The 26,973-nt window shown below is 41.0% G+C and overlaps 1 protein-coding gene across 1 annotated transcript in view; it reads right to left on the reverse strand.

The window, feature by feature from the left end:
• The window catches only part of MEGF10 (multiple EGF like domains 10), a 160,723-nt gene that overhangs the window by 3,233 nt on the left and 130,517 nt on the right, over nucleotides 1–26,973 (reverse strand). The window contains exons 14-24 of the mRNA XM_014796376.2: nucleotides 20,149–20,295; nucleotides 18,491–18,625; nucleotides 17,822–17,950; nucleotides 16,348–16,476; nucleotides 14,024–14,152; nucleotides 11,711–11,839; nucleotides 9,280–9,516; nucleotides 8,092–8,219; nucleotides 6,618–6,741; nucleotides 2,298–2,342; nucleotides 1,270–1,476 (exon numbers count right to left, since the gene is read on the reverse strand). Coding sequence (XP_014651862.1) covers nucleotides 1,270–1,476; nucleotides 2,298–2,342; nucleotides 6,618–6,741; nucleotides 8,092–8,219; nucleotides 9,280–9,516; nucleotides 11,711–11,839; nucleotides 14,024–14,152; nucleotides 16,348–16,476; nucleotides 17,822–17,950; nucleotides 18,491–18,625; nucleotides 20,149–20,295 — 1,539 coding nt within the window. The remainder of the gene's footprint in view (nucleotides 1–1,269; nucleotides 1,477–2,297; nucleotides 2,343–6,617; nucleotides 6,742–8,091; nucleotides 8,220–9,279; nucleotides 9,517–11,710; nucleotides 11,840–14,023; nucleotides 14,153–16,347; nucleotides 16,477–17,821; nucleotides 17,951–18,490; nucleotides 18,626–20,148; nucleotides 20,296–26,973) is intronic.

Below are 26,973 nucleotides of genomic sequence, written 5' to 3' on the forward strand. Positions count from 1 at the left end.
GGACACATTAATTTAACAGCAATGGAAAATTTTTAAAAAATAGAATATAGCATTTCTCGCAAATATCAAATACATTAAAGAGCTTTATTAAAAATACAAGGAAATATTATTTTTAAAAATAAACGATCCTTTTATAATCACATAGAGGTGGCTACTCTGAGGTTGCCAGACCCACTGACATACACAAACGGTGTTCAGAGCAAAAAGATGACTGTATAGTTGGGATGAAGACATCAAGGGAATATACAGAAACCCTGAATATGAATCATTGTCTGAAAAATACCTTAGAGATAATCTAATCCAAATCCCTTACTCTACAGGTGAGAAGACTGAGGGCCTTGTAGGTTAACTCAATTCATGGAAACACCTAACAAGTTGACAACTTTAGGACTCATAACTCAGTCTCTCAGTTGAGTTACCATCTTACAGTGGTGGGCTAACACCACAGTTTAAAAGAGAATTGTTACTGACTTTTCAAAAATAAATTTAGTTCACTACAACCTTCCATTTAAAAAAGCTGTCTTAATTCTTTAAATAGTTGTGTATCTTTTCAGTGACATGTGAATTTATGAATGAATTACTAGTTACTAGATTTAAATTAGCCACTTCGTTTACAAGTAGTAGAGAAGTTTTTAAAGTTAAATCACAAATACTGACAGAGAGATAGGGAGAAAGAAAAATTAAAACATATAGCCCTACTATCTAGCCAATGATAGCTCTGTTTTCACTTTTTCCAAATGGTTTTACAAGGGGCAATCAAAATAACTCTAATTTTAAATTGACTTTTTATTAATTGTATCACACAGTCACATCTGAGAATATTACTGATATATTAGACAAATTTAAAAGTAAAATGTTTCAATGCTGCTAAAAGCATTACATTAATAAAATGAATGCAACCAGGAAATGGAAACACCTGTTTAATGCACTTGAACCATTTGTTTTGGTTAACTCAACATATTAGCTAATATGATACATATGCCAGTCCACAAGTGTGGTAAAATATTCACTACGGTTACAAAACAAAAGATGGATGACCAGATGGGAAAAAAGGAAAACTTACCTTAAATTTTCTGAATGGCATTTTCCCTGAAAAATTCATTTGACACCAACTAATATGATCACTGTAAACACAGGTTGCATTTAAAATATGGGCCATTATTTTCAATAAGGCTTATTTGAACTGAAATTATTGTATTCTCAAAGACTTTGAAATTGTTTAAAAAAATTCCTATACACTAGGTTCTTTCTTTGGTTAGGAGAACTCACCAACTTCATAGACATTCTTGTTGGCTGAAGTTGAGTTATTGATCTCTGCATACGGGGAATCTCTCCGTGCCGGTGACTTCATTTCCACATAACCACACTCTGAGTTTTTGGGGATAAGTACAGGTGGGTCTTTAATAGTGGCATATGGGTTTTCAGAACTGCTTAGGGAGCAGTTACTTGAATTATATTCAGAATTCTTTCCCAGGTCTGTGAGGAGAGATGGGGGGAAAAAAGCAAATGCTATTTCATGGGCAATGTCATTTATTTTCTTGGCAATAATTTACCTGGGCAGATTTCTTTTTCTTTGTAGCTGGTTTTCTCTATTTATATACACTGAAAATAATACTATACATTTTCCACTTATTTTGGAGAGAACTTGCTATAAAATTACCCATCTATAAAGTAATTTGAGCTCCTCTCTAAGGTAAGTACCCATGTAAACACCACAGATTTGATTTCATGTTGATTATCACACTCAAATAAAATTAATTCCACTCTATTTTATTAATAGTCTCTGAATTCTCAAAGGCTTCCATCAGGAAACCAGTTGTTGCTGGTCCCAGGAGCAGGAGAAGGTTCTATTATCATGGTGAGGAAGGCATTTGTGCTGTGAGGATTCCTTGTAAAACCTGGATACTGGGCCTCTGACGTTATTGCTCAAATTCCTCCTGAGGAGCAGGCCTCAGTGAGCATGTAACCATGCTGATCTCTTCCTACTTTCCCGGCTATTTCCTTTTTTACATTTCTCTCTCCCTATAAGCCATGTTTCTTTCAAAGGAAATATGAGTGTTTCCCCAGCAAATTGAAAACTTTGTTCTCCAAGACTTGTGCTCTAGCAAGATCCACCTATGGTCACTCTCTTGATGTCAGCCAAATGTGTTTGTATATTTGTTGGAGTAATTTACCACACTAACAATTCTACATTTTCTCTACAATGCCACTTCTACTCGTTTAACAAATTATTTCCATCTCTGAGATAAAAAATGTGATTCTGATAAATGTATTTCTTCCTCAAATTTACATCATACCTTTCAAGGATTTTCCCATATAACTTCTGTCAAGTCCAAAAGCACCTGTGATAAAGGCAGAAAAAAATACCCAGTAAGAACTGAAAGGAAGAGAAAGCCCATCTAATATTCCAAGGTCATGGAGGAAGACTCTTTGGGTACCCACTGCCTCCCCAGTGCAAGAAATGGCTGAGGCTGCTGCTTTTCAAACCTTTACACCAGATCACTCATGCCAGATGTCCCCAGTGCTTAGAATTAAAGACACATACATATCATTCTTATCCTTATGCTCATTTACAGTGACTGTGGGAAAGGCTGGTCCATATGGGGTAGAAACAGAGGCACAGATCAATCAATACATTTGATTGCAGGTTGCTCGGTGGAAAGGGCACAGCCAGGACTAGAACTGAGACAAAGGACTTAGATTTCATCATTTATTGGCCACACGACTTTGGGCAAGATATTTAACTCTCTGGATGTCAATTTTCTTATCTCTAAAATGAGGAAAACAAAACCTGCCTTCCAAGCCTTACAGGGTTGTTGTGATCAGTAAGTGAAACAGAGCATATGAAAAGGCTTTGTAAACTCTGAAGCGCCATATAAATGAACAGTGTTTCAATTACTGTGACACTTAATATGTCATACTACCCTCAGCTTCAGTCTGTCTCTAAGCATTCCAAGGCCTTTTCAATTATCTTTTAAAGGGATGTTATGCATTTAGGGGAAAAACAGAGAGTAAAGTAATGACTTGTGATGAACATTCAAATAAATATGAAAATGATACTGTGCACACATTTCTTAGAGTGATGTTGAACTCAAGTTCTGATGGCGATGTCCCATGGGGACACACTTTTGTGGAGAGAGACTCCCCTGAAGAGAGACAGCGTGTCTAATATCAATTGTCATGGGACAGGAAATGGGAAGGTTTTCCTCTCTCAGGCACACTCTCTTGGGTCTGAGTTGTGAAGTCTAGCCAAGCTCCCAGCTGGTGGGAAAGGCACTGCCAAGTTACGCAGGGAGGCAGGATAAGGATGTGTAGTGAAGAATTAACCCTACCAAAGAGAGGGCTGGCCTTTGCCCTTCATTCTTGGGAGGTGATCTCTAAGTCCTTGGAATGTCCTGCCCAGTAAGAGTGTTTTTGTTTACCTGGGGGCCTAGAGTTACACTGAATAGTCTAACAAAGTGATTTATGGGAGGGGGTTTGGGCCACTTGGTATCAGCTTGACCTCCAGATGTGCTGGAGACTAAAGGTCAACCATATGGGCAGTCAACCATGTCCACGTGACCAAGCCCTCATAAAAACCCCAGACACCAAGGCTGAGGTGAGCTTCCCTGGTTGGCAGAACTCTATGTGTACTGTCACAAACTGTTGTCTGGAAAAGTTAGCACTTTCTATGATTCCACTGGGAAAGGACAACTGGAAGTTTCATCTTTTGAACTTTCCTGAACTCTGCCCCCTGTGTCTCTCCTCTTGGCTGATTTCAGTCTGTACCCTTTTGCTGTGATAAACTGTAACCATGAGTATAACAGCTTTCAGTGAGTTCTGTGAGTCTTTCTAGCAAATTATTGATCCTCAGGGTGGTCTTGGGGACCTTCAAACTTATAGTTGGTGTCAGAAGAGAGAGTGGTCTTGGGGATTCCCAGACTTTGTAAAGGTACCCTATGAAGATGGGCAGAACCTGTGGCCTCTGAGACCTCCCTATCAAAGAACTCTGTCTATGTTACTCTTTGCCAAATTCCCTCGGCCACCTCCAAACTGTAGCAAAGTCTTGTTAAATGTCCATTTGTCTTAGCTGTGCAATAGCTAGCCTTCCCCAAGGCGGTTAAAGAGAGGAGAAGCATGGGGTGGAAAGTAAATTAGGGAACAAGAGTTGAGACTGTGAGATCAGCTACCCCTGCCAGATCCTCTCTTCACTGCTTTGGAAGATCGGGGTGCTATTTTAACAAGGGAGCAGGTGGGTTTCCTCATAAACTCCCATATGACCCAATCTCTGGACAGGTGCTTTCAAATGCTCAGTTTAATCTAATTCATACATTGAGCCAGAACATGATATTTATCCCTATTTTACAAATAAACAAATCAGTTTTGAGAGGGTGATTGGCTCAGTGTCATATAACAGAATGAGGAATTGATCTCAGGGCTTTTGTGTCAAGTTTAGGGCTGTTTCAGACAACATCATAACTTTTCCATCATTTAAAACACCTACACACTTCAACATCCTTAAATGCTTTACTCTGTTATTTGTAAGGAAAGACTTTTTCTGTGTGAACACTTTAAAAGGACATTAAATACAGAATTACTCTCGAAATGGAACAAACCAAGCAGATTCAGAAGTTCCAATGAAGATTTTCTGTTTCCAACATTCAGTCCCTTGGGTCTAATTGAGACAGAAAGCAGAAAAGTTTATATGTGACCACTGCACTGACTGCGTGTTCTGGAATCAGGACAAATTACAGTAGGCGAGGGTAAAATGGGAGAATTTTTCCCTCATTGGTACCAGCTGGTAGTCTACTGAATATCAATTCATGTACTTCTTTAAGTTAAATTATTAATGTAATTTAGACTTAAAAAAAAATCTCTCTAATGTTAAATGATTTCACCAATAAGTATATTGCGAATCTGCTATATAAATAATTTTCCTGTGTTTAGAAATACACATCCTTTTGATAATGTTGGTGTAGAATGCAGACAAAAATTAAGAATTTGTACTCATTTTCCTACTTAAACATTTGCATTTATATAATAAGAGAGGATCCCAGAGCCCACAGGGATTGGTTCCTACATCTGGCTCAGGAGATTTGACGTATATGGTGTTCACAGAAGGATCAGAGGGGGAGCAGTCAGAAGACCAACTTTGAGACCAAGCTTTACCTCCTTCCTTCTACAAAATCTTGGACAAGAGAGTTAACCTCTCTGTGCTTCCCAGATTATTCCTCCATAAAACAAGATTCATGGATGGACCCACCCAGTACGGGTACCAGCTTTAGCAAATAAATACATAGGAAGGCCAGTTAAATTTGAATTTCAGAGAAACAACAAATCATTTTTAGTCTAAGTATGCCCCATGCAATATTTGGGATATATATATACTCTAAAAATATTTGTTGCTTATCTGAAATTCAAATTTAACTGAGGTTCCTGGCAACCTTACCACCAAATAAACACACATGAAAAGGTTTGTTACCATAAGGCACTGCACACATATTAGTTACTCTATCATCAAACTTCTCCCTGAAAATAAGGTGCACATGCTTGGAGATGGCACCACATGCTCAATGGGGTATCAGAGCAGTTCGTTAAGTGTGGTCCAGGAATTCTCCACCCCCTTTGCAGGAGGGCCACAAGATCAAAACTATTCTCAGAATAATATGATGACACCATTTGCCTGTTTCACTCTCATTCTCTCTCAAGTGTATGGGGGAGTTTTCCAGGAGCTACACCAAGTGGGAGATCACTATTGACTGAACACAGAAGCAGATATGAAAATCTAGCTGTCCTCCATTAAGCCAGATGTTAAAGAGATTTATAGAAGCGTTAAACAGTGCCACACTTCTCACTAATTTTTTTGTTTTGTTTTGGAAAATGTAGTTATTTTTCATAAAAATGCATTTTAGGGTGTCATGAAATGAGGTTATTATAAATACATTAATAAATAACTATTTAATATGTTCTCAGTTTTAATTTGTAACACTGTAAATATCAATAGATATAACTCATAGAAACAGAAGCTCTTTAGGGTCCTCAATAACTTCGAAGAGTGTATGAAAGGGTTCTGATTCCAATGAGAACTGCTGACTTACTATATTCTTGTTGATTTCTCCCTTTCCTCCCCTAAAAGGGGAAAGGGGCCTCAAGTACAAGTGCCCCATATTAAAAGAGAGCAAAGGGGAGCACACATCCTGATACCAAGTTGACTGGGTTCAAATCCCAGTTCTACCATTAAATAGGCTTTGAGACTTTGCCCAAGTTACTTAACCTCTTTATGACTCAGTTTCTCAAGTGTAACATGGAGATGATGATAATAATAATAGTACCTACCAATTAGGGTACTTGTGAGAAAATTAAGTTAATATATGCAGAGTTGGAATGTAAGCTACAAGCAGGCAGGGATCCTTGTCTCTTTTTATCAATGCCTGGCACATAGAAGGAATTCAATAAATGTTTGTTGAATAAACAAAGCACTTAGGATAGTAATAAGCCCCATGTAGGTATAATTCTATTATTTTGTTTTTCGATGCATATTTTCAATAGATAGCTTTGGCACAGACATAAATCTATAACTATCTAAGGACACTAAAAGACACAGGTGCTTGTTGAGGACAGGAGTTAGGAGAACTTGCCAAACTCGTTGAGGTAGCCGCCATGTTTCCAGTCCGCAGGCAGTGTACCTGTGCAGTCTACCACAGGGCCTCTCTTCCCAGGATTCACATTTTTCAGATTCACAAATAACTGATTGTTCTTTGACTGTTAAAAATATAAACAATAAAAGATGTAAAAAGAGAATACAATGTGACACAGCACAGTGTTACTGATCTGGGGAGAGCACGCCCATGATATGTATCAAGGACTGGTTCTTAAAGGAGGCTGTATCGAGGGGCAGAGTGACCACTTTTGACCTGGTGGGACTTAGGTGGCAGCAGGAGTACACGACCCTTGGCCCCAACTATCTCCCCATTACTTCAACTTTATTTCACTTTGTCACACTGTGCGAATTAGGTTTACATACATGGAACTTTGAATTGAAAAAAAACATATTCTCAGTCTGAGCTCTCCCACCAAATACTGTATGATCTTGTATGAGTCACAAGTGAGTCTTAGCAATTTTCTTAGCTATAAACATGAAGACAAGATTATCTACTTTGCCTTCCTCCCTGAATGTGAATGAGAACAAATGGAATGATGAATATGAAAGTCTCTGGAGAATGTGAAGCACTATTTAACCATGAGGCACTATAATTAAAATCCAGCGGCATTAATTTAATTGCAACTGAATTAATTTAATTAGCTTGGTTTTCTAATAGAGAGCTGGAGTTAGACAATGGAGATTGGAAATATTCTTTGGGTACAGTTGGAAGAGAGAAATGTTTGAGATTTCAGAGCATTGTGGAAGAGACCTGGGGGTGAGCTGTGTGGTACTAGACGAGCAGCCCTGGGTCTCCAACCTCTCCGTGCATCTATAAAATGGGGATAATAACCACTCTGGATTCGTAGAATTGGTGTGAAGATTAAATCAGTTTACATTTGTAAAATGATTAGAAATGCTTGGCACATAGTTCCTATTCAATCATTTTTGACCTACAAAAATGCAATTTCATGTGGTTCAACCTAAATAAATTCATAGGATTGCTGTTATTGTTATGAAAGTGCAGGTGGCCAGGAAAGGGCACTAGAAGACAGGTGGTGAGAAAAGACAAACTGGGCAATTTTGCGCAGGATTGAGTCTACGATAGGTCTGCTGTGAGACATTATTTTGAAACCTCATGCAATATTAGAAGCATTTTTCCAAAGAGGTGCAATGGAAAATGGACAATTATGAATCGTAGAGACAGGGAGACCTGACTCACCTCGCAGCCGCCTCACTCACCAGCCAGGGAGCTGTGTTTGGAAGTGACTTAAACTTCCCATTACTCAGGCTTTTTGTCAGTAAACTTGAGATCCTAATACACACCCAGAGGATTGTTTAGAGGAATAAGTGAGATAATAGATATAACGTACCTAGAACTGCATTTGGCAAGCAGCAGCCCTCAACGCATGCTTGTTCCTTCCTCTCCTTCCTGCCCACCACCTTCAAGGTCCTGAGCCATTCCCTCTCACCTTTGCGATGGTCATCCTGTCCCTGTTGTTGATGTGTGGGGATGTGGCACACTGGGTAAGTGTGTGGTAGCTGGGATTGGTGAAGTAATGGCTGTTAGCATTTCCACTGCTGCTGTGAGGAAGGGTTTCTGCAGGAAGAGAAGGAAATGGTTAAGACGGCAGGCTCCCCTAAGTCTGTGTGGAGAAAAGAGAGGCAAAATAATAAGAACAAATGTCTGGACTGCTTCCATATCACAAGCTGGGCAGAACTCTCTCCTGCCCAGCATCCTCAGCAAAACTTCTAGAAGCAGCAGGTGTCTGCCTTCCTACCGGCCTCCTGGAAAAGCGTGCAAGTATCCACAGACAACTTCTCTTTGCTTCGAGGCTGGTACAAGCTGGGAAGTCATTGTTTTGATGCTACTTCTGCTGTAACTTTTCTCTTTATTTAAACACTTGAGTTCTTAACACAATATTCTGCACTAGCAATGCACTACTAAGTAAATCAGCTACTTTATGTATTTCCCCAGAATCAGTGTATTTATAAACATGTAACCCAGCTGAAATCCATTAGTAACTGCCTAAAAATTAATAAATATTTCAAGTTTCCAAATTCTTCAGTTTAAGGGGTTACTTCTGATGATTGAATGTGTCACTTAAAAATTTACTTTTATGGGGACTTGTGATAGAAGGGAAGATTCAAAAGAGTTTTCTTAAAGAACTGCCTTGGTTCTTGCTAATACTAAAAAACTGTTTCTTATATAACTTGGTTTCTGGGCAGATAATGATTTCTGTGGGCCCAGGGACAGGCTGGAAGGCATCGTGGAAAGAACCCAAAGCCAGAGACAGAAGACCTGGTCCCCCATGACCTTGGTAAAGTTACGTCCACTCCCCCTACCCACCCCATCCCCAACATATGACAAAAGCTTGGGACTGGGTGCCCAGTAAAGCATCTTCCAGGTTGAAATTCCCAAAGTCTAAAGTAACCACATAATAAATTTAATTTTAAAACCTTCATAGAAGACAAGAGCGATGATTTTACTACTGTTGACATACAAAACACTCTAGAAACACATCTTTTCCCAACATAAAATTTTCTCAAGGATAACTGACAATAACAACGGACAACACACGCAAACACCCGGTTTCAAAGAACCAGGATGAAACCTTACTTTTCAAGGAGTATAATGCGTCTAACGACTCCAGTCTTACCTGAAATGGCATAGTCTGCATTCATGACCCTCATGGCAGGGGTGTAGGTCACAGCTGGCATGCTCGATTCCTTTCCCTTCTGCTTGTGTCTATAAATAATGAACAACGCCAGGAGGAAGAGAACAACCAGGACAAGAATGATGATGCCCGCAATGGCCCCGATCTGGTAGGAATCAGCAGGAAGAGCCGTACTAGTTCTGCTTAAGCTGTTCAGATTTCCAACTATTATGACACCAGCTAGAAAAAGGAGAAAAAGAGCTTTGAGTAAGGATGACAATGTGCTGGATAAACATTTGATCTCTATTTACAAAAATCTCCCGCCGTGCTAGTGCCTGGATATTTTCAGTTCATGAAATGTTAATTTGGAAACTTTTGGAAACAGAGTGGGAACTAAAAACAAACATTCATTATTTTCAGATGTTGTTGGCTTGTGTGTGCCCAGAGAAAGGCTGCTCTAAGCCTCAAAAGAGACAGGATTTCCTGAACCCAAAGATTCAATGGTAGGGTTTGAGAGCTCCTCACATTTTTCAGATTAAACACTTAGACTGGCAATTAATTGGGAGTAATAATATATCTAACATTTATTGTGCTTTAATTATTACACAGTATTAAGCTTATGAAAGGCTGACTCCTAAATGTCTCAACTGCTTAACTTAATTTTATGTCTATTCTTAGCATCTCTAACAGTAATTTTCCTTCCAAGCAAGAATATCTCCATTATAAATCTAGTCCAAGATCAGTATCTACCTTATCCTAATTTCAACAGGCCTTTTACCGCGGAAGATATTGATCTATGCAGTTATTTTGTATGATGGAAAGGTACCTGAAACATCACCCAAAAGGTTTACTCACTAAAGTTCTAAATTCAGCTTTCCATAGTTCTTCCTCATGTTCCATCAAGCAAGGATGCTAAAGATATGGATTAAGAGTCAAAAAACCTGGCGTCTAAAAAAATTGATCCAGATATTCTGAACTTTCCCTTAAGCTCTTAGGCTGCCGTTTCATCATCTGAAAATGAGGACACTGGCTTCCATGAAGGTGCTTCCAGCTCAAACGTCCCTATGACTTTACGATGCTAAATGCTAGACCTTCTCATAAGACAGTCTGCCCTGAAACGCAGAGCACCAAGCCCAGGGCAGCGCGATTACAACACATTTGTAATAATGATGTGATTGTGGAGTATAACATCTTATTGTTATCATAATCAAATATAAATCATGAGCATGTAAAAGTTATTTTATGAAATAAAATGAAATCGGAGTACCCACCTAGTCTACAGTTTAAGATGACCACCTACAACACTACGAATTTTCTAAAGCCCTTACACCCACATACTTATCACCTACTGACAAGCACCACATGCACCAGAACCATCAGAAGCACCTTCTCAAAGGTCCCATCCACCTCAGAATCAGAACCGTCCAAGTGGGATTATGTAGATGACAAGTATTCCCAGGAGATTATGATAGACACTCTAGTTAAAACCCATAGGCACAAGTTTCCTAAGAAGTTAAATATACGTCTACCATATGATGTAATCATTCCACTCCTACGAATTTACCCAAGAGAAATGAAAGCATATGTCCATACAAACACTTGATACACTATCTGTAATAGCCTCAAACTGGAAACAATCCAAACATCCATCAATGAGTGAATGGGCAAACAAACTATGGTATATCCATGTAATGGAATACTACTCAGTCATAAAAAGAACCGAACTACTGATATACACAGCAACATGGTTTAATCTCAAAATAATTATGCTGAGTAAACAAAATCACACAAAAAAGTATACAGTATGATTTAATTTATATGAAATCCTAAAAAATGCACTAATATATAGTGAAAGAAAGTAGATCAGTGATGGCTTGGGGCCCAGGGGGTAGCAGTGGCAGGGAGGGGCGTGAGGAAACTTTTGGGAGTGAGGGATACATTTGTTACCTTTATTGTGGTGATGGTTTCGGGGTATATACATATATCGGATTTTTTCAAATTGTATACTTTGTGTTGTACATATGTGTAGTATATATGTATATATATATACATTGTGTGTGTGCATATATATAGGATAATTGTATACATGTGTTGCTTTTTATAGGTTAATTATACCTCAGTAAAGCTTAAAAAATTATAGGCATACTGGAAAGTTCAAGAGCTTTGGAAAACCCGGCATCAAAGCCCTGACATATTCTACATATTAGCTATGTGACCTTGGGCAAATTACTCAACCTCTCTGAGCTTTAGCTTCTCCATCTATAGGACAGCAACAATAAGGCATCCATCTGGCCAATGAATAAACAATCAGCTATGCCTTGCGGAGTCGTGATGAGGATTACATCAGATGACATAGGTGAAAGTACTTAATGTTGGGTGGTAGGTAGTGGTCATACAATGCGAAGTAGTACTTATCATTTACTAGTATCCTTACCTTGATCACAGCGTGCCCCCTTCCACCCTGGGCTGCAGTAACAGGTCCCAGTGATGTGGTCGCAGGTGGAGTTGTTCAGACAGTCACATATCTGGCGACAGCCATAGCCATATGTTCCTGCAGGGCACTCTGAGAAGGAGATGAAAGTCCAATGTAGCTCTCCAGCCTTGGGAATCTGAGACAAGGCTGTCTCTTACTGTATGATCCTGTGTGTCGGGGCCAGCCCTTGCAGGGGATCCCTGTTTGGGCAGACTTGTTCCACCCAGGGTGTCTTAGAGCTTGCCAGCATTCCCCAAATCATGGTAAGACTCACAGGCCAGGTGACACACGGCCAGAGAATGAGCCCCTCATTACAGCTGCTGACACTTTCAGCTTCTAGGTACCCATCTCCCTGATGGGCTTGCAGAGTCTCTGGAATCCCAATTGAACTGATGCGGATCATCACTAAGGGCAATGTGAGATGACTTCACCAGGCCAAACTGTGGGATGGAAGGGACTAGACTAAAAAGTGTAAGCTAGAGATGCTTCCTTGAGAACACATTTTACTGTAGGCTCAGGGATCCCCCCAAAGGCACCTTCTGATTTGGATTAGCTGGGAGTAGAGGAAGAGGGAAGAGGCAACTTTTGTTAATTTTCTAGGTGAGAACTTCATTTACCACCGAATTCCTCAAAATTTGGATTTGCAGGTTGAAGGCTGAGAGACTAAAGTAGTGAGATTTTATGACGTAGTCTTAGTAAGAGTTGGGCATGAATTTCAAAGAATAGCATAGGCAGGTTAAATCTAAAAATCATGACAAAATACTGATGTTTTTTGTGAAGTGAGCAGCAGGGGGCAACGTGCTATTACTATCAGAGTTCTCTGTCAAACACAGGATTTCTGTTTACAAACGAGCATTGGGAGAAGTCTCCAAAAATAGGGACATTTTAATTTGATGTTCAGAGTAACCATGAGAGCACTTAAGAGGCTTTCATTTAATAAGACCATAACCAGTCTGGCATTCAAGAGAAAGTCAGTTTAGAGCCTATTCTGGTTTCTATGCATATATGTATGTGCACATATGTTTAGACATTTATCCACATACACTCAATATTTAAATACACAAAGGGGTGTGCAGGCAAGTGTGTTACTCACTGTCTGTTCCATGATTAAATGAACTAGCAGTACAAAACTAAAATTGGGTTATCTCTGACCCGGCTGATTCCTGGATGTCATTCTTGTTACATTTCCTAGACGGATGGATACGCAAAAATATTCTAGGGTTTAGCACATAAGATTGAGACAACCTGGTTGCCCAGTGGTGCTGTGAGGTGCTAGTGGGATGGAGGGAGAGTGATGCTTCATTGCCAAAGTCCTGCTATGCTGATCAACCTTTCCAGCTCACGTTGCTCCGAGAGCCATGTAGTCTTTGCTGCATCTTTCCCAAGAGCACACCCTCTGGTGAGCAGGAAATGTCCCACACATTTTCCTGCCATTTATGACAAGAGAGTGAGCCCCATATACCTCTAAGACCTTATTTATCCATCTTGAATACTGAATGAAAGTCACAGAGGAAAGGAACAATAAACTAATTTGAAATACTCAGTCTAATACTAATATTCTTATAGCCCTGCAAGCCAATGAGTAGCTGGTGGGGTGGAAATGGAGAAAGAAGGATGGGTAATTCCATCAGAGCACTGTCTCCCCGAGTGGGATTTTTAAAACAAAATTTGAGGCAATATATTGTCTTGAAGGTTGTTAAGACTAAGATGAGAAGTTGTTAGTGGAAACAGTATAAAAGTACCATCCGGAGAAGGTTGTCAGAGGGGTGCCAACATTTGCACGGGCTTGTTCCCTCACCCACAGTGGGGCCGGCCCTGCTCCCAGGCCCTCTACCTCCTGCACACCCAGCTGGCCCCACCACATGCACTCTCCTCCAGTGTGAGACCTGGGCTCTGCCTCAGCCGTGAAGAAAACTTGATTGGCTCTTTTAAAGCTCTGAGCAGCCACGTTCCAAAAATAAGAAGGAGAGGAAGAGAGAGCCAGGATGAACAGATGGAAAACTTGAATTCTGTCTTCATCCTTGTAGACGCATCCCCTCCACCCAGAGCACTGAGGAGTTACTTAGAAGAATTTTGAGGGAAAAGACAGCCAGCAAGCATCCCAAGGTGGCCAGGTCTCTGGCAGGGGAAGTCAACCATGCTGGGACGTGACCAGCCATCAGCTCAAATAACTTAAAAGTTGTGAGTTCTGCCTTAATATTTTCAGGCATCTAGGAAAATGGATTCTAGGGAAAAAAAAAATAGCACCTAGAGATGTCACGTGTTCATACTCACTTTGCTCACAGTGCTTCCCCATGAACCCAGTGCGGCATGTACACTGCCCAGAGATGTGGTCGCAGTCAGCTCCGTTTTGACACTGGCATATCAATGCACAGTCCTTTCCATAAAACCCCAGAGGACACCCTGTGTGCCGAGGAAGGACAATGAAGTCAAGAGGCTGCTGAGGAGAAACACAGCTCATGCCTCCAACATGTTTGTGTTCAAATCTGGAGGATGCTGAGCCATATTGAATAAAGACAATAATGCAGATCCCAGCTTGTCACAAAGACTTCTTTGAAGTCCCAAGACGGGGCTCTTGCAGGAGGCGGTAATTCATGAGCAGGAGGCAGAACAGTCCCATACCTGGCAGTTTAATGTTACTGGTACCCCCAGAGGCAAGACTAATGCCTTCTAACAAAACATCCCTTGAACCCCGCAGAAGTATGGGGGCATTTCCTTTCATTCTTCCACTCAACTACTTGAATCCTGGGCTCAAATTCCACGGACTGAAATGAATAGTCCATATTAAAATTACCAGTATGCTTTTACTTATAGTACAGAATGTCTCCAAGTCTGCTGCTAGCCCTGTCCACTGTATCTGTTACTTAGATAATATCACCTTCACCAAAGACATGTGGTAGATGCTGAACTTCAAAATCCCTGCACTTCACAGTGCTTTATAAGAAAGCAATAAGCCTTCACACTGCTGCACAATTTTCAAGACCCAGACCACTGGGGCCCTGGGGCTGAGGACACGCACAAGGCCTATTGGCTTTCATGGGCCAGCAGCTGTGCTGCAAGAGCGTTTCAGGGGTCGCTGGCATAATGAAAGCTTCGATACAGGCTGGTTTTGATGGCTGTTTGCAGGTATCACATGTGCTTTTTATTTTCCCTTTTTCTTATAGTGAGGTTTTAATGAAAGCTCAACTTGCAAGAAACAGAGGCAGAGCGCAGATGCCAGCATGCAGTGACAACCACCAGTGCCCTGTATTTATTTAGCACCTACTCTCTGCCAGATTGTTTTCATGCATCCTCTCACTGAATCTTTACAATAGCCCAGAAATGCAGGGATGGTATTCCCACCCTACAGATGGGAACTGAGCTCTGAGTGCCCAAAGTCACACAGCTAGCAAATGGCAGGATGGCAGGGCCACAATACACATGCAGGGGGGTCTGGCTCCAGACTCCGTGGCCTTCCCACTATATTGTGCTATTTCCACCTAGAAAGGTCCTCTCTTTGAAGCAGGCCCTCAGTTTGGAATGATAAATAATAACTTATACGTACTTTTCTCTAAGGAGTTCAAAAACCTTTATATATATATACATATATATGTATATATACATAATCTCAGCAGAATGTGCATGGGACAACCTCCTTTCTTGCCAATTCTCCCTTTCAAGTGGCTCACAGTCTATACACCCTTCTAGAAAGTTCTAAAAGACTTGTTCAGCCTATTCTCTAATTATATTCTCTAATTAGTATTAAACAAGAATTGCCTCATTTCTGACCCATCTTTCTTCCTCAGCTCATTTCTATGATTTAAAATTATATATTATTATTAATGACAACCATAATACATGCTTTCCTATCTTGTCTCCTTTATTCAATTGAAGGCAAGAGGGCAGAGAACAGTCTGTTTTTTCTCCAGTGGTGCTGAGCTATAGAGTACTTTGCACATTATATCACATGATGCTAAAAACCTCATGGAAGAAGAAATGGTTAGGGCCCTAGGGGACACAAAATGGAAAGAAGACCTAGAGCAGCGGTTTTTAAAGCATGGTCCTCAACTGGCATCGCCACCTGGGTAGCTGTTAGAAATGTGAATTCTCGGGTCACACCCCAGACCTACGGAATCAGACACGCTGGGAGTGGGGCCAGCAGTCTGTGTTTACCGAGCCCTCTAGGTGATTCTGCAGCTCGCTAAGGTTAACTCAGTCTTCTCCAAGAGCGCACAGCAAGTGAGGGTGTGAGGCTTGTCGTCTTCACTACCTTTCTAAACACTGTCACTTACCCTGAAGTTCATGCTGTTAGAATACAGGACAGGGAATTTGACCCATATAAATAGGGTCTGGTTGAAGGAGAGTGGAGAAAGAAACTGCACACCATCGCATTATAGCACTGCTTCACCTCAGTGTCCTGACACGACATAGAGACAGAAAACTTGGAATGTGGCAGCTCTTCACCACCTAGAGAAATTTACACATCTAGAGGTCATTGGGTAGAGGAAACCTCCAATGCCAGGACCCTATGGTGAGCTGAGCTCGCGCATGCAAGGGGTAAGGTTGTTTCCTGTAGGGTGTGGCTCCCCTGGGTGAGCCTCAGATGGCTGCTCACTTACTCTGAGTGCAGTAGAGCCCCGTCCAGCCAGGAGTGCATTTACATTCCCCGTCGTAGGCGCTGCAGAAGGCCCCGTTGTGGCAGTGGCACGTGTGAATGCAGTTCGGGCCCCAGTGGGCTGGGGGACAAGCTGCAATCACAGCAGGCATGGAGAGCTCTGTTAGATAGTGAGTCCAGCATCTAGCAGAGAGAAGTCCATCCACGCTTCCACTTCTCCTTGCATGTGAGACGCATTGGGACTAAGAAAGCACACTGCTCCAAATCTGACCAAAACCCAGATGGCAACGCTGGATGCAACAGCAACCATCATTGACACCGTATCCATTCACAGACTGCAGAGTGACGCAGAGCAAAATTCATCTCAAGTTTATAGATTTAGTTAACAAATACACATTTAGCACCTATGAGCCCAGCACTGTCTAGGGAACAGGGGAGATAGCAGAGGACAAGACAAGGTCCAGACCACCCTCTGAAAGCTGATGTTTTAGTAGACGAGGCAGGCACACCAACGAACCAACCAGCCAAACAGCCAACTGAAAAACCAATGGCGGTAAGTACTATCAAAAAAAATAAAACAGGGTAAGGGAGACAACAAAGAACTACTCCTTTAGAAAAGGCCTCTCTGAGAAGGGGACATTTGAGCAGAGATCAGATGGGCAAAATGACACAACTCGAGAGAAGTCAAGGGACCCAAGATCATGCAATTCATGTCTTTGATCTCTAAAACCTGCACTTGTCACTCTACTCCAGAGTTGTCACTAGAGGCTTGTTTTAAATGTTAAGGTTGCCAGTTGTATGTAAGAATTGATCTATTCATAAAAACTCTTAATTGAAAGAAGCAGAAAATAATGAAACTAAATCATTAGGGGTCACTGCCCACAGAAGAGCAATCAGAACCTGAGATAAATTATCTGTGAAATAATGTAAGATTATGGGGTAAAATGACTTAATTTACAAAAAAAAACTTCTTATTCATATGAATGTTTCAAGAACATAACTGCTTAAATGGAGGACCACCTATAATTTCAGTATGGTTACCCAGAAGGAAATGTGGGCCAATAGAGACAATAAATAAATCCAAAGTAATTTTAAAAATGAAAAAAAATTCTCCCATAATTGTGTGTACTGTTTTTGCCCAAGAGCAAAGAAAAAATAATAGCTGACACCTGAAGTCCAGTATGAATCTAAGAATGGATTTTCTGAGTAAAATATCCTCATTTTACAGGTGAAGAATCATTGAAAAGTGAAAAAGCAAAGTGCTACCTAATTAGGTTCTTTCCAAGACACTAATTGGATTTAAATATAGGACCACTGCATAGAGCTCTTAATGGGAAATAAGTCATTTACAAATTAAAGCAACGTATATTACAATTTTCAGATATTCTTTCTTGATTATATAAACACTCATACTTCAATCCTAAAGAATTTGAAAATAAACGTAAATGGTTGGCCAGTTGTTTTCAAACAAGACTTACGCTGAGAGCAGTCGCTGCCGATCCATCCCGGGTAGCACTGACAAGATCTGTCAATGGGGTTACAGGTTCCGTTGTTGGTACAGGTACAAATTCCTGCACAGTTTTTCCCAAATCTGCCACTGGGACACACTGTGAACAAGTTATAGGTCAGTAACTCACAATTACATCTCATCTCATTGAACTCTAGGCTCTTGGGACAGGAAATCACTTTAAACATCATCAACCCAGCTGCCCATTTAGTAGCTGCCTCCACTCAACAGCATCCCTCATTTTGAATGGGCTCATTTTTACAAACACCTGAAGCCAAAGACCCTCATTAAGGTATCATAACCCGGGAGACATCATCACATTTCTAGAAATCTGACTTCATGGCTTCTCGCTCAGGGAGTTAAAATTCTTCCTCATATTGATTTTTCATGGGAGGCTGTTTCCAATTAAAACGGAAGAGTACCACAGCTCAGAGAATAAAGAGATTTTGCTGGAGTGGCAAGCCAGTTTTTCCAAAGTTCAAAGTCTTATTTACAGAAGCTGCAAACACAGCACACCAGAAGGCATCAATAGCTGAGAGCTGAAAACATGTCCTTCAGGAAGCCGAGAGGAAGCCTGAGGACAGACTCCATGGGGCCTGCTCATCACCACCTCTCTGTCCAAAATGCTTGTGTGCGTTACCTTCATTGCAGAGGGCGCCTGTGAAGCCAGGCAGGCAGTCACACAGGCCTGTGATGTGGTGGCAGGGTCCACTGCTGTGCACACATTGTGGGCACGTCTGGCTGCAGCGATGCCCATAAAAACCAGGGGAACAGACTGAAAATAGAATAGAATAAAATAGACAATTATCTTTCCTGAGATATGTTTCTCTTATATTAGACATCAGGATCTAGTTCAAGTTTGGGTCAAAAAAAAATTTTTTTTAACGATACTGAGAATTTTCTAAGTATAAAACAACCACCAACAAAGGGGCAAGGGTATCCTTTAATACAGTTGGCCCTCTGTATCCACAGTTCTGCAACCATGGATTCAACCAACTGCGGATCAAAAGGCCTATGATGGTTGCGCCTGTACTGAACATGTACAGATTTTTTTTCTTGTCATTATTCCCTAAACAATACAGTATACCAACTATTTACATAGCACTGACATTGTATTAGGTATCATAAGTAATCTAGAGATGATTTAAAGTATATGGGAGGTTGTGCATATGTTATATGCAAATACTATGCCATTTTATATAAGGGACTTGAGCATCCTCTGATTTAGGTGTGGGGGGAAATCTTGGAACCAATCCCCTGAGGATATCGAGGGACAACTGTAATGAAAAGAAGCCACTAAACTCTGAATTACTTGAGGGCAGGTAAATGTCTTAGTCCTCTTTATTTTCCTATTTATGGCCCTAATTAGCTCGAGGCTTGGCATAGAGCAGGGGCTTGAAGAATTTTTGTTGAACAAATAAATGATGGAAAGAGATAAAATTTCAAATTCTAACAAGGCCCAAATAAAAACTCTCAAGTCATATGTTGATCTTTTATTCTACAAGAGTCATTACTGGCAATAAATAGATCTACAGTCAGAATTAAAAGATTGTTCCTCCTCAACATGGTCCAGGTTAATGACTGTGATTGAAAAGTGAATAAGCAAAATGCTACATAATTATGTTCTTCTCAAGACATTTGGATTTAAATATAGGACCACTGAGCTGTTAATGAAAAAAAATTAATTAAAAAATTAGGATAATGTATCTTATAGTTAGTCATATATTCCTTTCTTGATTATATTTATAATAGATTTAGTAAAATCTTATGGATCATTTCCTAACTTAAAAATTCTATTGACCAATGTCAACAGTCCCCATTTTTAACTCTGCAGTTCTATTTTCCCCATAGCACTGACTTTGCGGCTACTAACAGGATGTATGATTTGCCGCAGGGTTTGGCTGATGTTGACTTCTGGTAATTGAGGTAAGGCCAATGCCAAAATTGCTGAATAAAATATTTACAGGTCAATGAATTTCTGGAACACCATTTGCAAGATTTAAGGCAGGATCAAGAAACCTATCTTGATGATGATGCCAACGAGGCAATGAAATCATTTCTGAGAAGAAATGGCTAAAGCCCCATCTGTTAGGTTAGTCCTGAAGGCTGGACAGAATAAAGCTCTTGGGAAACTGCTATCAAGGACAGCTCTGCACAGGACAGGGTGACCACACTCTCCTCTGCCCTCGACTGCAACAGAATATCACTAGGAACTGGTGGTGATGAACAGAGATAATAATTCTACACATGGCGCCCCGAGGAGGGAAGGCAGAAATTGCCGCCTAATGACACACTTACTTCTCTGACAAGTGGTGCCTCGGAACCCTGGCGCACACTCACAGATGCCGTCGTCGGGCGAACACGAAGCCCCATTTTTACAGTAGCAGGGCAGGGAGCAGTTGGGGCCCCAGCGACCCTCAGCGCACACACTGTCACAGTGGACACCTGAAACAACGCGCACAGCAAAGCTGAGTGAGAGGCAGTGTGGGTGGGAGCCTCTGGGATGCTAGGTCAGAGACAGGGACTAAGGTCATGGTATCCAGGCTGAGTCATCACAGGCAGCAATGAGCAGAGAGGGTACAAGGTTTAAAATCCACTTGTCACATCATCCACATCAATCCATCATCATATATTGTGTGATCATGTATCACATGATCATAACATTAAAACAATCCAAGAACTATTTTCTATAGAGTCGTAAAAGAGAAAGAACAAAACAGTTTTGTCATACTGATTTTTCTTCTTTAGGAGGACAGAGCAAAAGGGAAGCCCAAGGGCTCTGTCTATTAAAGGCAAAATTTATCAAAAATATAGTCTCATTTAGCCCTCAGAGACTTCTTCCCTCCCCATTCTTTATTTTTACAGAGAAATGGACAAAATGTAAAAAGATAAGGAGAAGCTCAAAGTGGTTAAATTATTTTACATAAAGAAACTCTTCCCTAGAGCAAGCAAATAAACACAGTCTTAAAATATTTTGATGACACATTGTGCAGGACAGAAAGATACACTAACTTGTGCCACCAAATTCCTCTTTAAAACTTCAATTTCACCTTGGGCAGATACAGGCAGAATATCACAATTGATGCTATTTATTGCTGTTGTTCAAGCTATTGATTATTATGAAACAATATGTAGGTGCTTAACTCTCATTCTGGAAATAGAGAAACTTTCAAACCAGTCGTGAATGAACAAATATGCCTAAAGGAAACATAAAGAAAAACCAAAGTTGCAAAAATAAAAATAAAACCAGGTTTTATTTGAGGTAAATGGAAGTCTCTTTCGTAAATAACTATTTGAAATACAACAGGGGCCTCTTTCTTGTAAGTCAGAATTCTTCACAACTCAAAGAAACGCTCTTTGCATTGAGAGGCAATAAGGATGAGTCATAATTAGCAGTGAAAGGGCGACTGCCAGCCTCAGACCAAGTGAGCACACAGTAAGAACAAGCGCACACACACATTCTGAGATTCCAGAAAACTACCACCGCCCAGCACCACGAGGGCCGAGAAGGCCGTTTTTGTATTACAGTTTTTGCTTCTAAATTGATTAGGAGAAAAGTTACCATGGCCCAAACCTTAACACAGAAACAGCCCCAAACCATAACGTGAACGTTGCTAATCAGTATGCAGTCATTCCTGCTGAACCAGAGCTCCACTGTGGACTGCTCCTGTTTTCTCCTTCTGAAAGTCTCCCACACGGTGAGGGCTGTTAAGCAGGCCTGAAAGCGCACAGACCTCATTGTGTCTAGCTTGAGCCGACAATAGACGATTATTTTTGCTTGGACTGCTGGCTAAAAACGGAGATCAGGCCTGTTAGAAGCCAACTGGGGGTTAAGTGTTCCCCAAAGAATAAAATATGGAATTTTGGCCTATTATGATTTTTTTTCCCCTTGAGTTCACAAATATATGGTATTTTTTCCAAATCTCTTAAAAAACTGAGATGGAATTGCAAATTCTTTGTTCCCCAAAAGTGATACAACAGCTACAGTCTTATCTGGTGTTTTTACTCACACCTATACTAGGCAGAAGCATCGAATGTATTGAGGAATAAACCACTTCGAAAGGAGGCTGCAAAACTAGTTTGTTTTGAGAATTTGAAGTACCAACAAGGGTAACCTGCTACCGGCTTCACTCTCTATGTGAAATATTCAGGTCCTGAGCTCTGACAGTGAGCCAGCACTCCTGTTTAACAGCAGCAAAAATGGGGACACCTGCTCCATAGAGATTCAGACAACCCTAGCCATTTTGGTCTGGAGCCATCAGGCAAATCCCAGTTAGGATTTTGGAGAAGTAGAAACTGAGTAATTATCCAGTTAAAATCATCCTGAAAATTAGTCCTGATTTTTGCCACTTTTTTGTGGGCTGGGAGCTTGGGGAAGGAAGGATACTCAGCCATTTATGATGATTTAGTTTATCTGCTACTTGCCAAATGTCTACTTTATATTACACTTGATAAATGCAGTTAAGATGGAATGGAGTACACTTTAGGTCAAAAAGTAAATGCTGCTTTTTTACATTATGGATGATCATGATTTATGTATGACTTGGCACATTCTCAATCAGAGCATGTTAAGAAAAATGACTCTGGGCAGATTGGCAAATCTGAATAAAGTGATCTTTTATTTCCTACCTGATTCCCCTTCCCTAATAGGTTTGTCCAGCTGATTATCATAACCACCAGTCATAAGCAACTTTATTGAGGTAATTTTCACATAAGTAACAAGGCCCACAACACAGCAAAGTGCTCCATTGCAGAAGCTTGTTTCATGTGCTCCACCTATCATTTCATTTCCAGAGAATCGCAGGGAAGTCTAGAGATCTTCTATCACACCTTCTGTCTCCAGTCACATAAGCATATGTCAACACAACCAACCTTACTTTTAAATAACTTTTATTTTAGGATGGCAGTGAAGTCTTTCCTTGGAAAGTAAATAATAACAATGCTATTACCAACTCCCCCTACAGATTCAAGCCCTTTTCTTTTTCTCTATCATCAGTAAAAATCAGTCATCATTTTGTAGCTATTAATGCCTAATCTATTTGAAGACAAATAACAAAGTATGTCTCAATCAGGGGACCACTCCAGGGAAAGCGTGAAGCTGTCTTTTTCCCTCCTGCTGCGCCATTTTCTCCTATTGCTACTCCTCCCCTTCAGACCTCTGTGCCCTCTTGTTTTCTTTCCCTTCATCTTATAGTCAGGAAAGGATAAGATACATTTATTATTGCTGACATGTTATCTTCTCTAGAGAATTTAATATTTTAAGAGAACACACATATTAAGAGACTGAGAAATAAATCTCTAATTGTGGAATTTCAGGTAGTGAAGCTCATGGAGGGGGTACCAGGGTAGGCGCTTCTCTAGGTTACACTAGGTATATGGCTATCAATGTGACCTCCATGTAAGACCAACTCTGCAGTGAAACTTTCTCCAGGATAGGGAATTGTAAGTTTGCTTTAACTATTTTTTTTTTTTTTTGGCTATGTGTGTTTGTGTGTTTTATTCCATTGATCCCATCTTACTCTTTGCCAACTTTGCTGGAGTCCTACAAGACATCTTTTTGTTTCCTTCTTTGTCAAAGACAGAAAAGAGAAAGCAACTCAATAAACATTCAAGGGGTCTGGCAGCTGCAGGCTTGCTGGTAAGAAGTACTCTAAGAAAGACCTCCAACTCTAGAGGGATAATGGCCCCAGAACAGGCACACCCACCTCTGACTGGGGATCATGACTTCCCCCAGATTCCCCATCAAGGAAGTAGCTTGTGAAAGTAGAGGAGATTCTAGGCTAACAGAATGGTGGGTGCAAGGTCCAGAGGCCCAAAGAATTATGTGTCTATCCTTCAGGAACCCCAAGTATTGGAGACAGCTGAAATTGGTACTGGGAAGAGGAGAGGCATCAGGGCAGCCAGGCGATGGTCACATAGAGAAGAGCCAAGAACGCCATGCTGTGGAGTGTGAGCTTCCTCTTGGTGTTAACAGGGACCCAACAGATAATTAAGTAGGAGAGGGGCATAATTAAATTTGTGTTTTGTAGGAGGGTAGATGATGGTTTGAAGATGATTATTCTAGAAGAAAGAAGACCTATCAGGTGGCTACTTTGGGTTACCCAATTAAAAAATGATAAAAATGAAAAAGTCTTGAACTAAATCATTGGCAGTTGGGATGCAGGGGAAGAAGAATTCTAGAGAAATATAGGAGAGAATGCAAATGAAAGATACACCCTTCCATGGTCCACCCAGGGTAATTTATGCATTCAGGTAGCTCCATGAGGGAGAGATGGTACCTGTTTTTGTTCACTACAGTGCCTAGCACATGGAGGGTGTTAAATAAATATTTGTTGAATGAGTCAATAGGCACTGTTCCTCTTTCAAACATGATATTCAAGACAATTTTCCAATTGGATGGAGCAACCATATCATTATTTGCTTCCCTGAAGAAGTGATGAGAAATGCACTCAAACCAGGAAGCCCAACATATTTATTTTTTATGTCTTTAAAATGGTGACCCTTCCCAATTAAGGGGGTGGAAGTGTCTGCCTTGCTTATTTTTGAGAAGAAGATATACTTTCATGAGCTCAGGTCTGTGATTTTTAATGTTAGCCCAGATTATAAAGCACAGAATTATGGGACATCTTGAGGAAATTCTTGTGGAATATTTACCAAAGTACAGATAAAGCCTTTAATATGAGTTACTTCAGGAAACAACTTCCTAAAATATTTGGAAGAAGGGACAAAATAGGAAGGGGGTATCTTTAAATTTGAAGGAATCTCTAGTTGAATGGAAGCATTTTTTCCTGATAAATGCTCTAATGCTGATAAGGAGATCTGCAAGGGACTGCTCTTGCCAGAACTGAGGACAAAGAGCTCTTTGATAGCCTTCACAAGTTGCTAGGCAATGGCTGAATGATCATGATAAACTTCAGCTAAGCAGCTCTAAAGAAATGTTCATGCATTTAATGCCTGATGCATTATGCCAGCAGCCTCAACGTGAAATCAGCATTCACTAGGCATTTGTGATTGCATGAATGCGGGAAATAAATCATCTGGGGTGTCATTATTTCCCCCCTCAGAGATATAACCCAACCTTCTTGTCTTGCTTAATTGTTTCTATTCCTTACGCCAGCATTGCAATATTTGGGGTGTTAGTGAATGAAGGAAATGATTTCGATTCAATGTCTTGCTCCTGAGCAACAAGGTATTAAACACATATTAGAACAAAGAGAGAGATTTGTTAATAATCATTGGGCTTGGTGATTATAGGAGAGAGGAACTACAGTATTTAGTCATAACACTTTTTCTGCTTTTCTAATCCTCTGGCCAACGTAAGCGGCAGCATGCTGTCATGTAGAGAGGTTATCCCCTGGTGTATCCACCTCCGCCTACTCAGTGTCTGCCCTGAGAGAACGTGAGCTTCCTTCTGCGCCAGGAGCTGGTGCCGCTTCATCTCCATGTTCCCAGCACCTAAGCACTATGGTTGCATACAACGTGGAGACGCTTAACAAATGGTTGTTAATTTAAATCTTTCTATGGATACTATGAATTTTAAAGATCCATTAAAAAGGATCTGCTTTATATAGGTAAACAAGTTGAAAAAAACATCTTGATATGTCACACAAATCAGAGATGTCTTGCAGCCGCAAGACAAAACAGCAGAGAGCATGGCCTGCATTAGTCTGGACCCAGATAAAAGCAAGCAGGTCAGACTGCTAGGCAGGTTGAGGGATCCAGAAGCTTTGGCTTTTTCTGCAGCCTCTCTTTTGGGAGAGCAAGCCCCTCTCTCCACCCCACTTCAGGGACCCCACGTTCTGCTTTTATATGACTCCTTTCCCCCAAGACCATGTAGACAGACAGATGTATGTGTATGCATACATGCTCTCCGCCCCTCAGTCCCCTAAAGGGTTAGATAGTGAGCAAGTCACGTGCACTTGTGGCTGATTGGGTTTATGCATGTTAATTAAAACTCATTTGCACTTGAATTTGCACTTATGTTTCACTGGACAAAGAAAGGCAGGTCTCCCCCTATTATAATAATTCAGGCATCACTAAGCTGCAGGAGAGATCACTTGGGGACAGATCAGTACCCGAAGTAGCAACTCACTCAGCTGGTCAAACCTGGTGTGTTTGGGGGGTGATTAAGGGGGGCGCTGTCCTTTTGGAGAGGGGCTGGAACCACTTGAAGGCGGAGGTCTGCTTGCGGGGAAGAGGAGAGAAGTTCCCATAAACTTGACTGTGGGTTCTCCTCCTTCCAGTGCCCCCTTCTTGGCTGGGCTCAGATAAGCATCCCGCCTCTCTTCCTACTCTCCTTTCCCCTCCTTACCATTATACCATGTCTTGCTCATCCCTCTGTCTTTCCCAAGACTCCTAGAGGTTGATTTAGTGTCCTAATCTCTTTTCTCTCAGTTTAGCATTTAACTTTTTTTCTGGCATGACCATCCCTAAGCCTCTTCTAGTCTTTTGCCACAGGCTATGAGGTTTCTGTCACAGAAATGCTCCCCCAGAACCCCACCTCTTCAATAATGACAGTAGCAAGGCATAGCACAGGCCAGTCTACAGACTGATAACTGCCCCTACATGGGCCACTGGGGCAATTTTGAAATGACAGACAGGGCCACCATGTAAGATTGTACAGGTTGTATACTACACAAGAGCCCCTGACCAAATGGCTAAGTCGGGGCAGAAATCCAGCTCATACTCCACCTGGCAAGAAGTGCACCCTGAGGGATTTCCAAACCTTTTCCAAATTTGGACAGAAGGTGCTTTATGGGCTGGCAATGACTCCGTCCTCCTCCTCACCCACCCTCCAGATTCTCATTCGGTAGGTGTGAGGTGGGGACCAGGAATATGCAAGTTCAAAGAGTTCCCAGGTGACAGTGATCTTAGCCAGGGCTGGGAACCAGGCTGGAGACTGCATATGTTCCCACACAGCTGGAGTGGAATCTTGATTAGCTGTAACACAGTGAAGAGGTGTTCTGGCTGACTAAAGTCAGAGCAGAAAGAAAGAAAAAAAAGTCAGCATGTTTCTACTGTTTTTGGAAAATACTTTATAAAGCGTATCACTCCACTACTCTGGAAATACACACACATAACTAATTATATTTCACTGACATCTGGATTTCAGAATAATGATTT

This window comes from Ceratotherium simum, chromosome 4 (genome assembly GCF_057802395.1).
Source record: "Ceratotherium simum simum isolate JZ-2026a chromosome 4, ASM5780239v1, whole genome shotgun sequence".
Taxonomy (NCBI): Eukaryota; Metazoa; Chordata; class Mammalia; order Perissodactyla; family Rhinocerotidae; genus Ceratotherium; species Ceratotherium simum.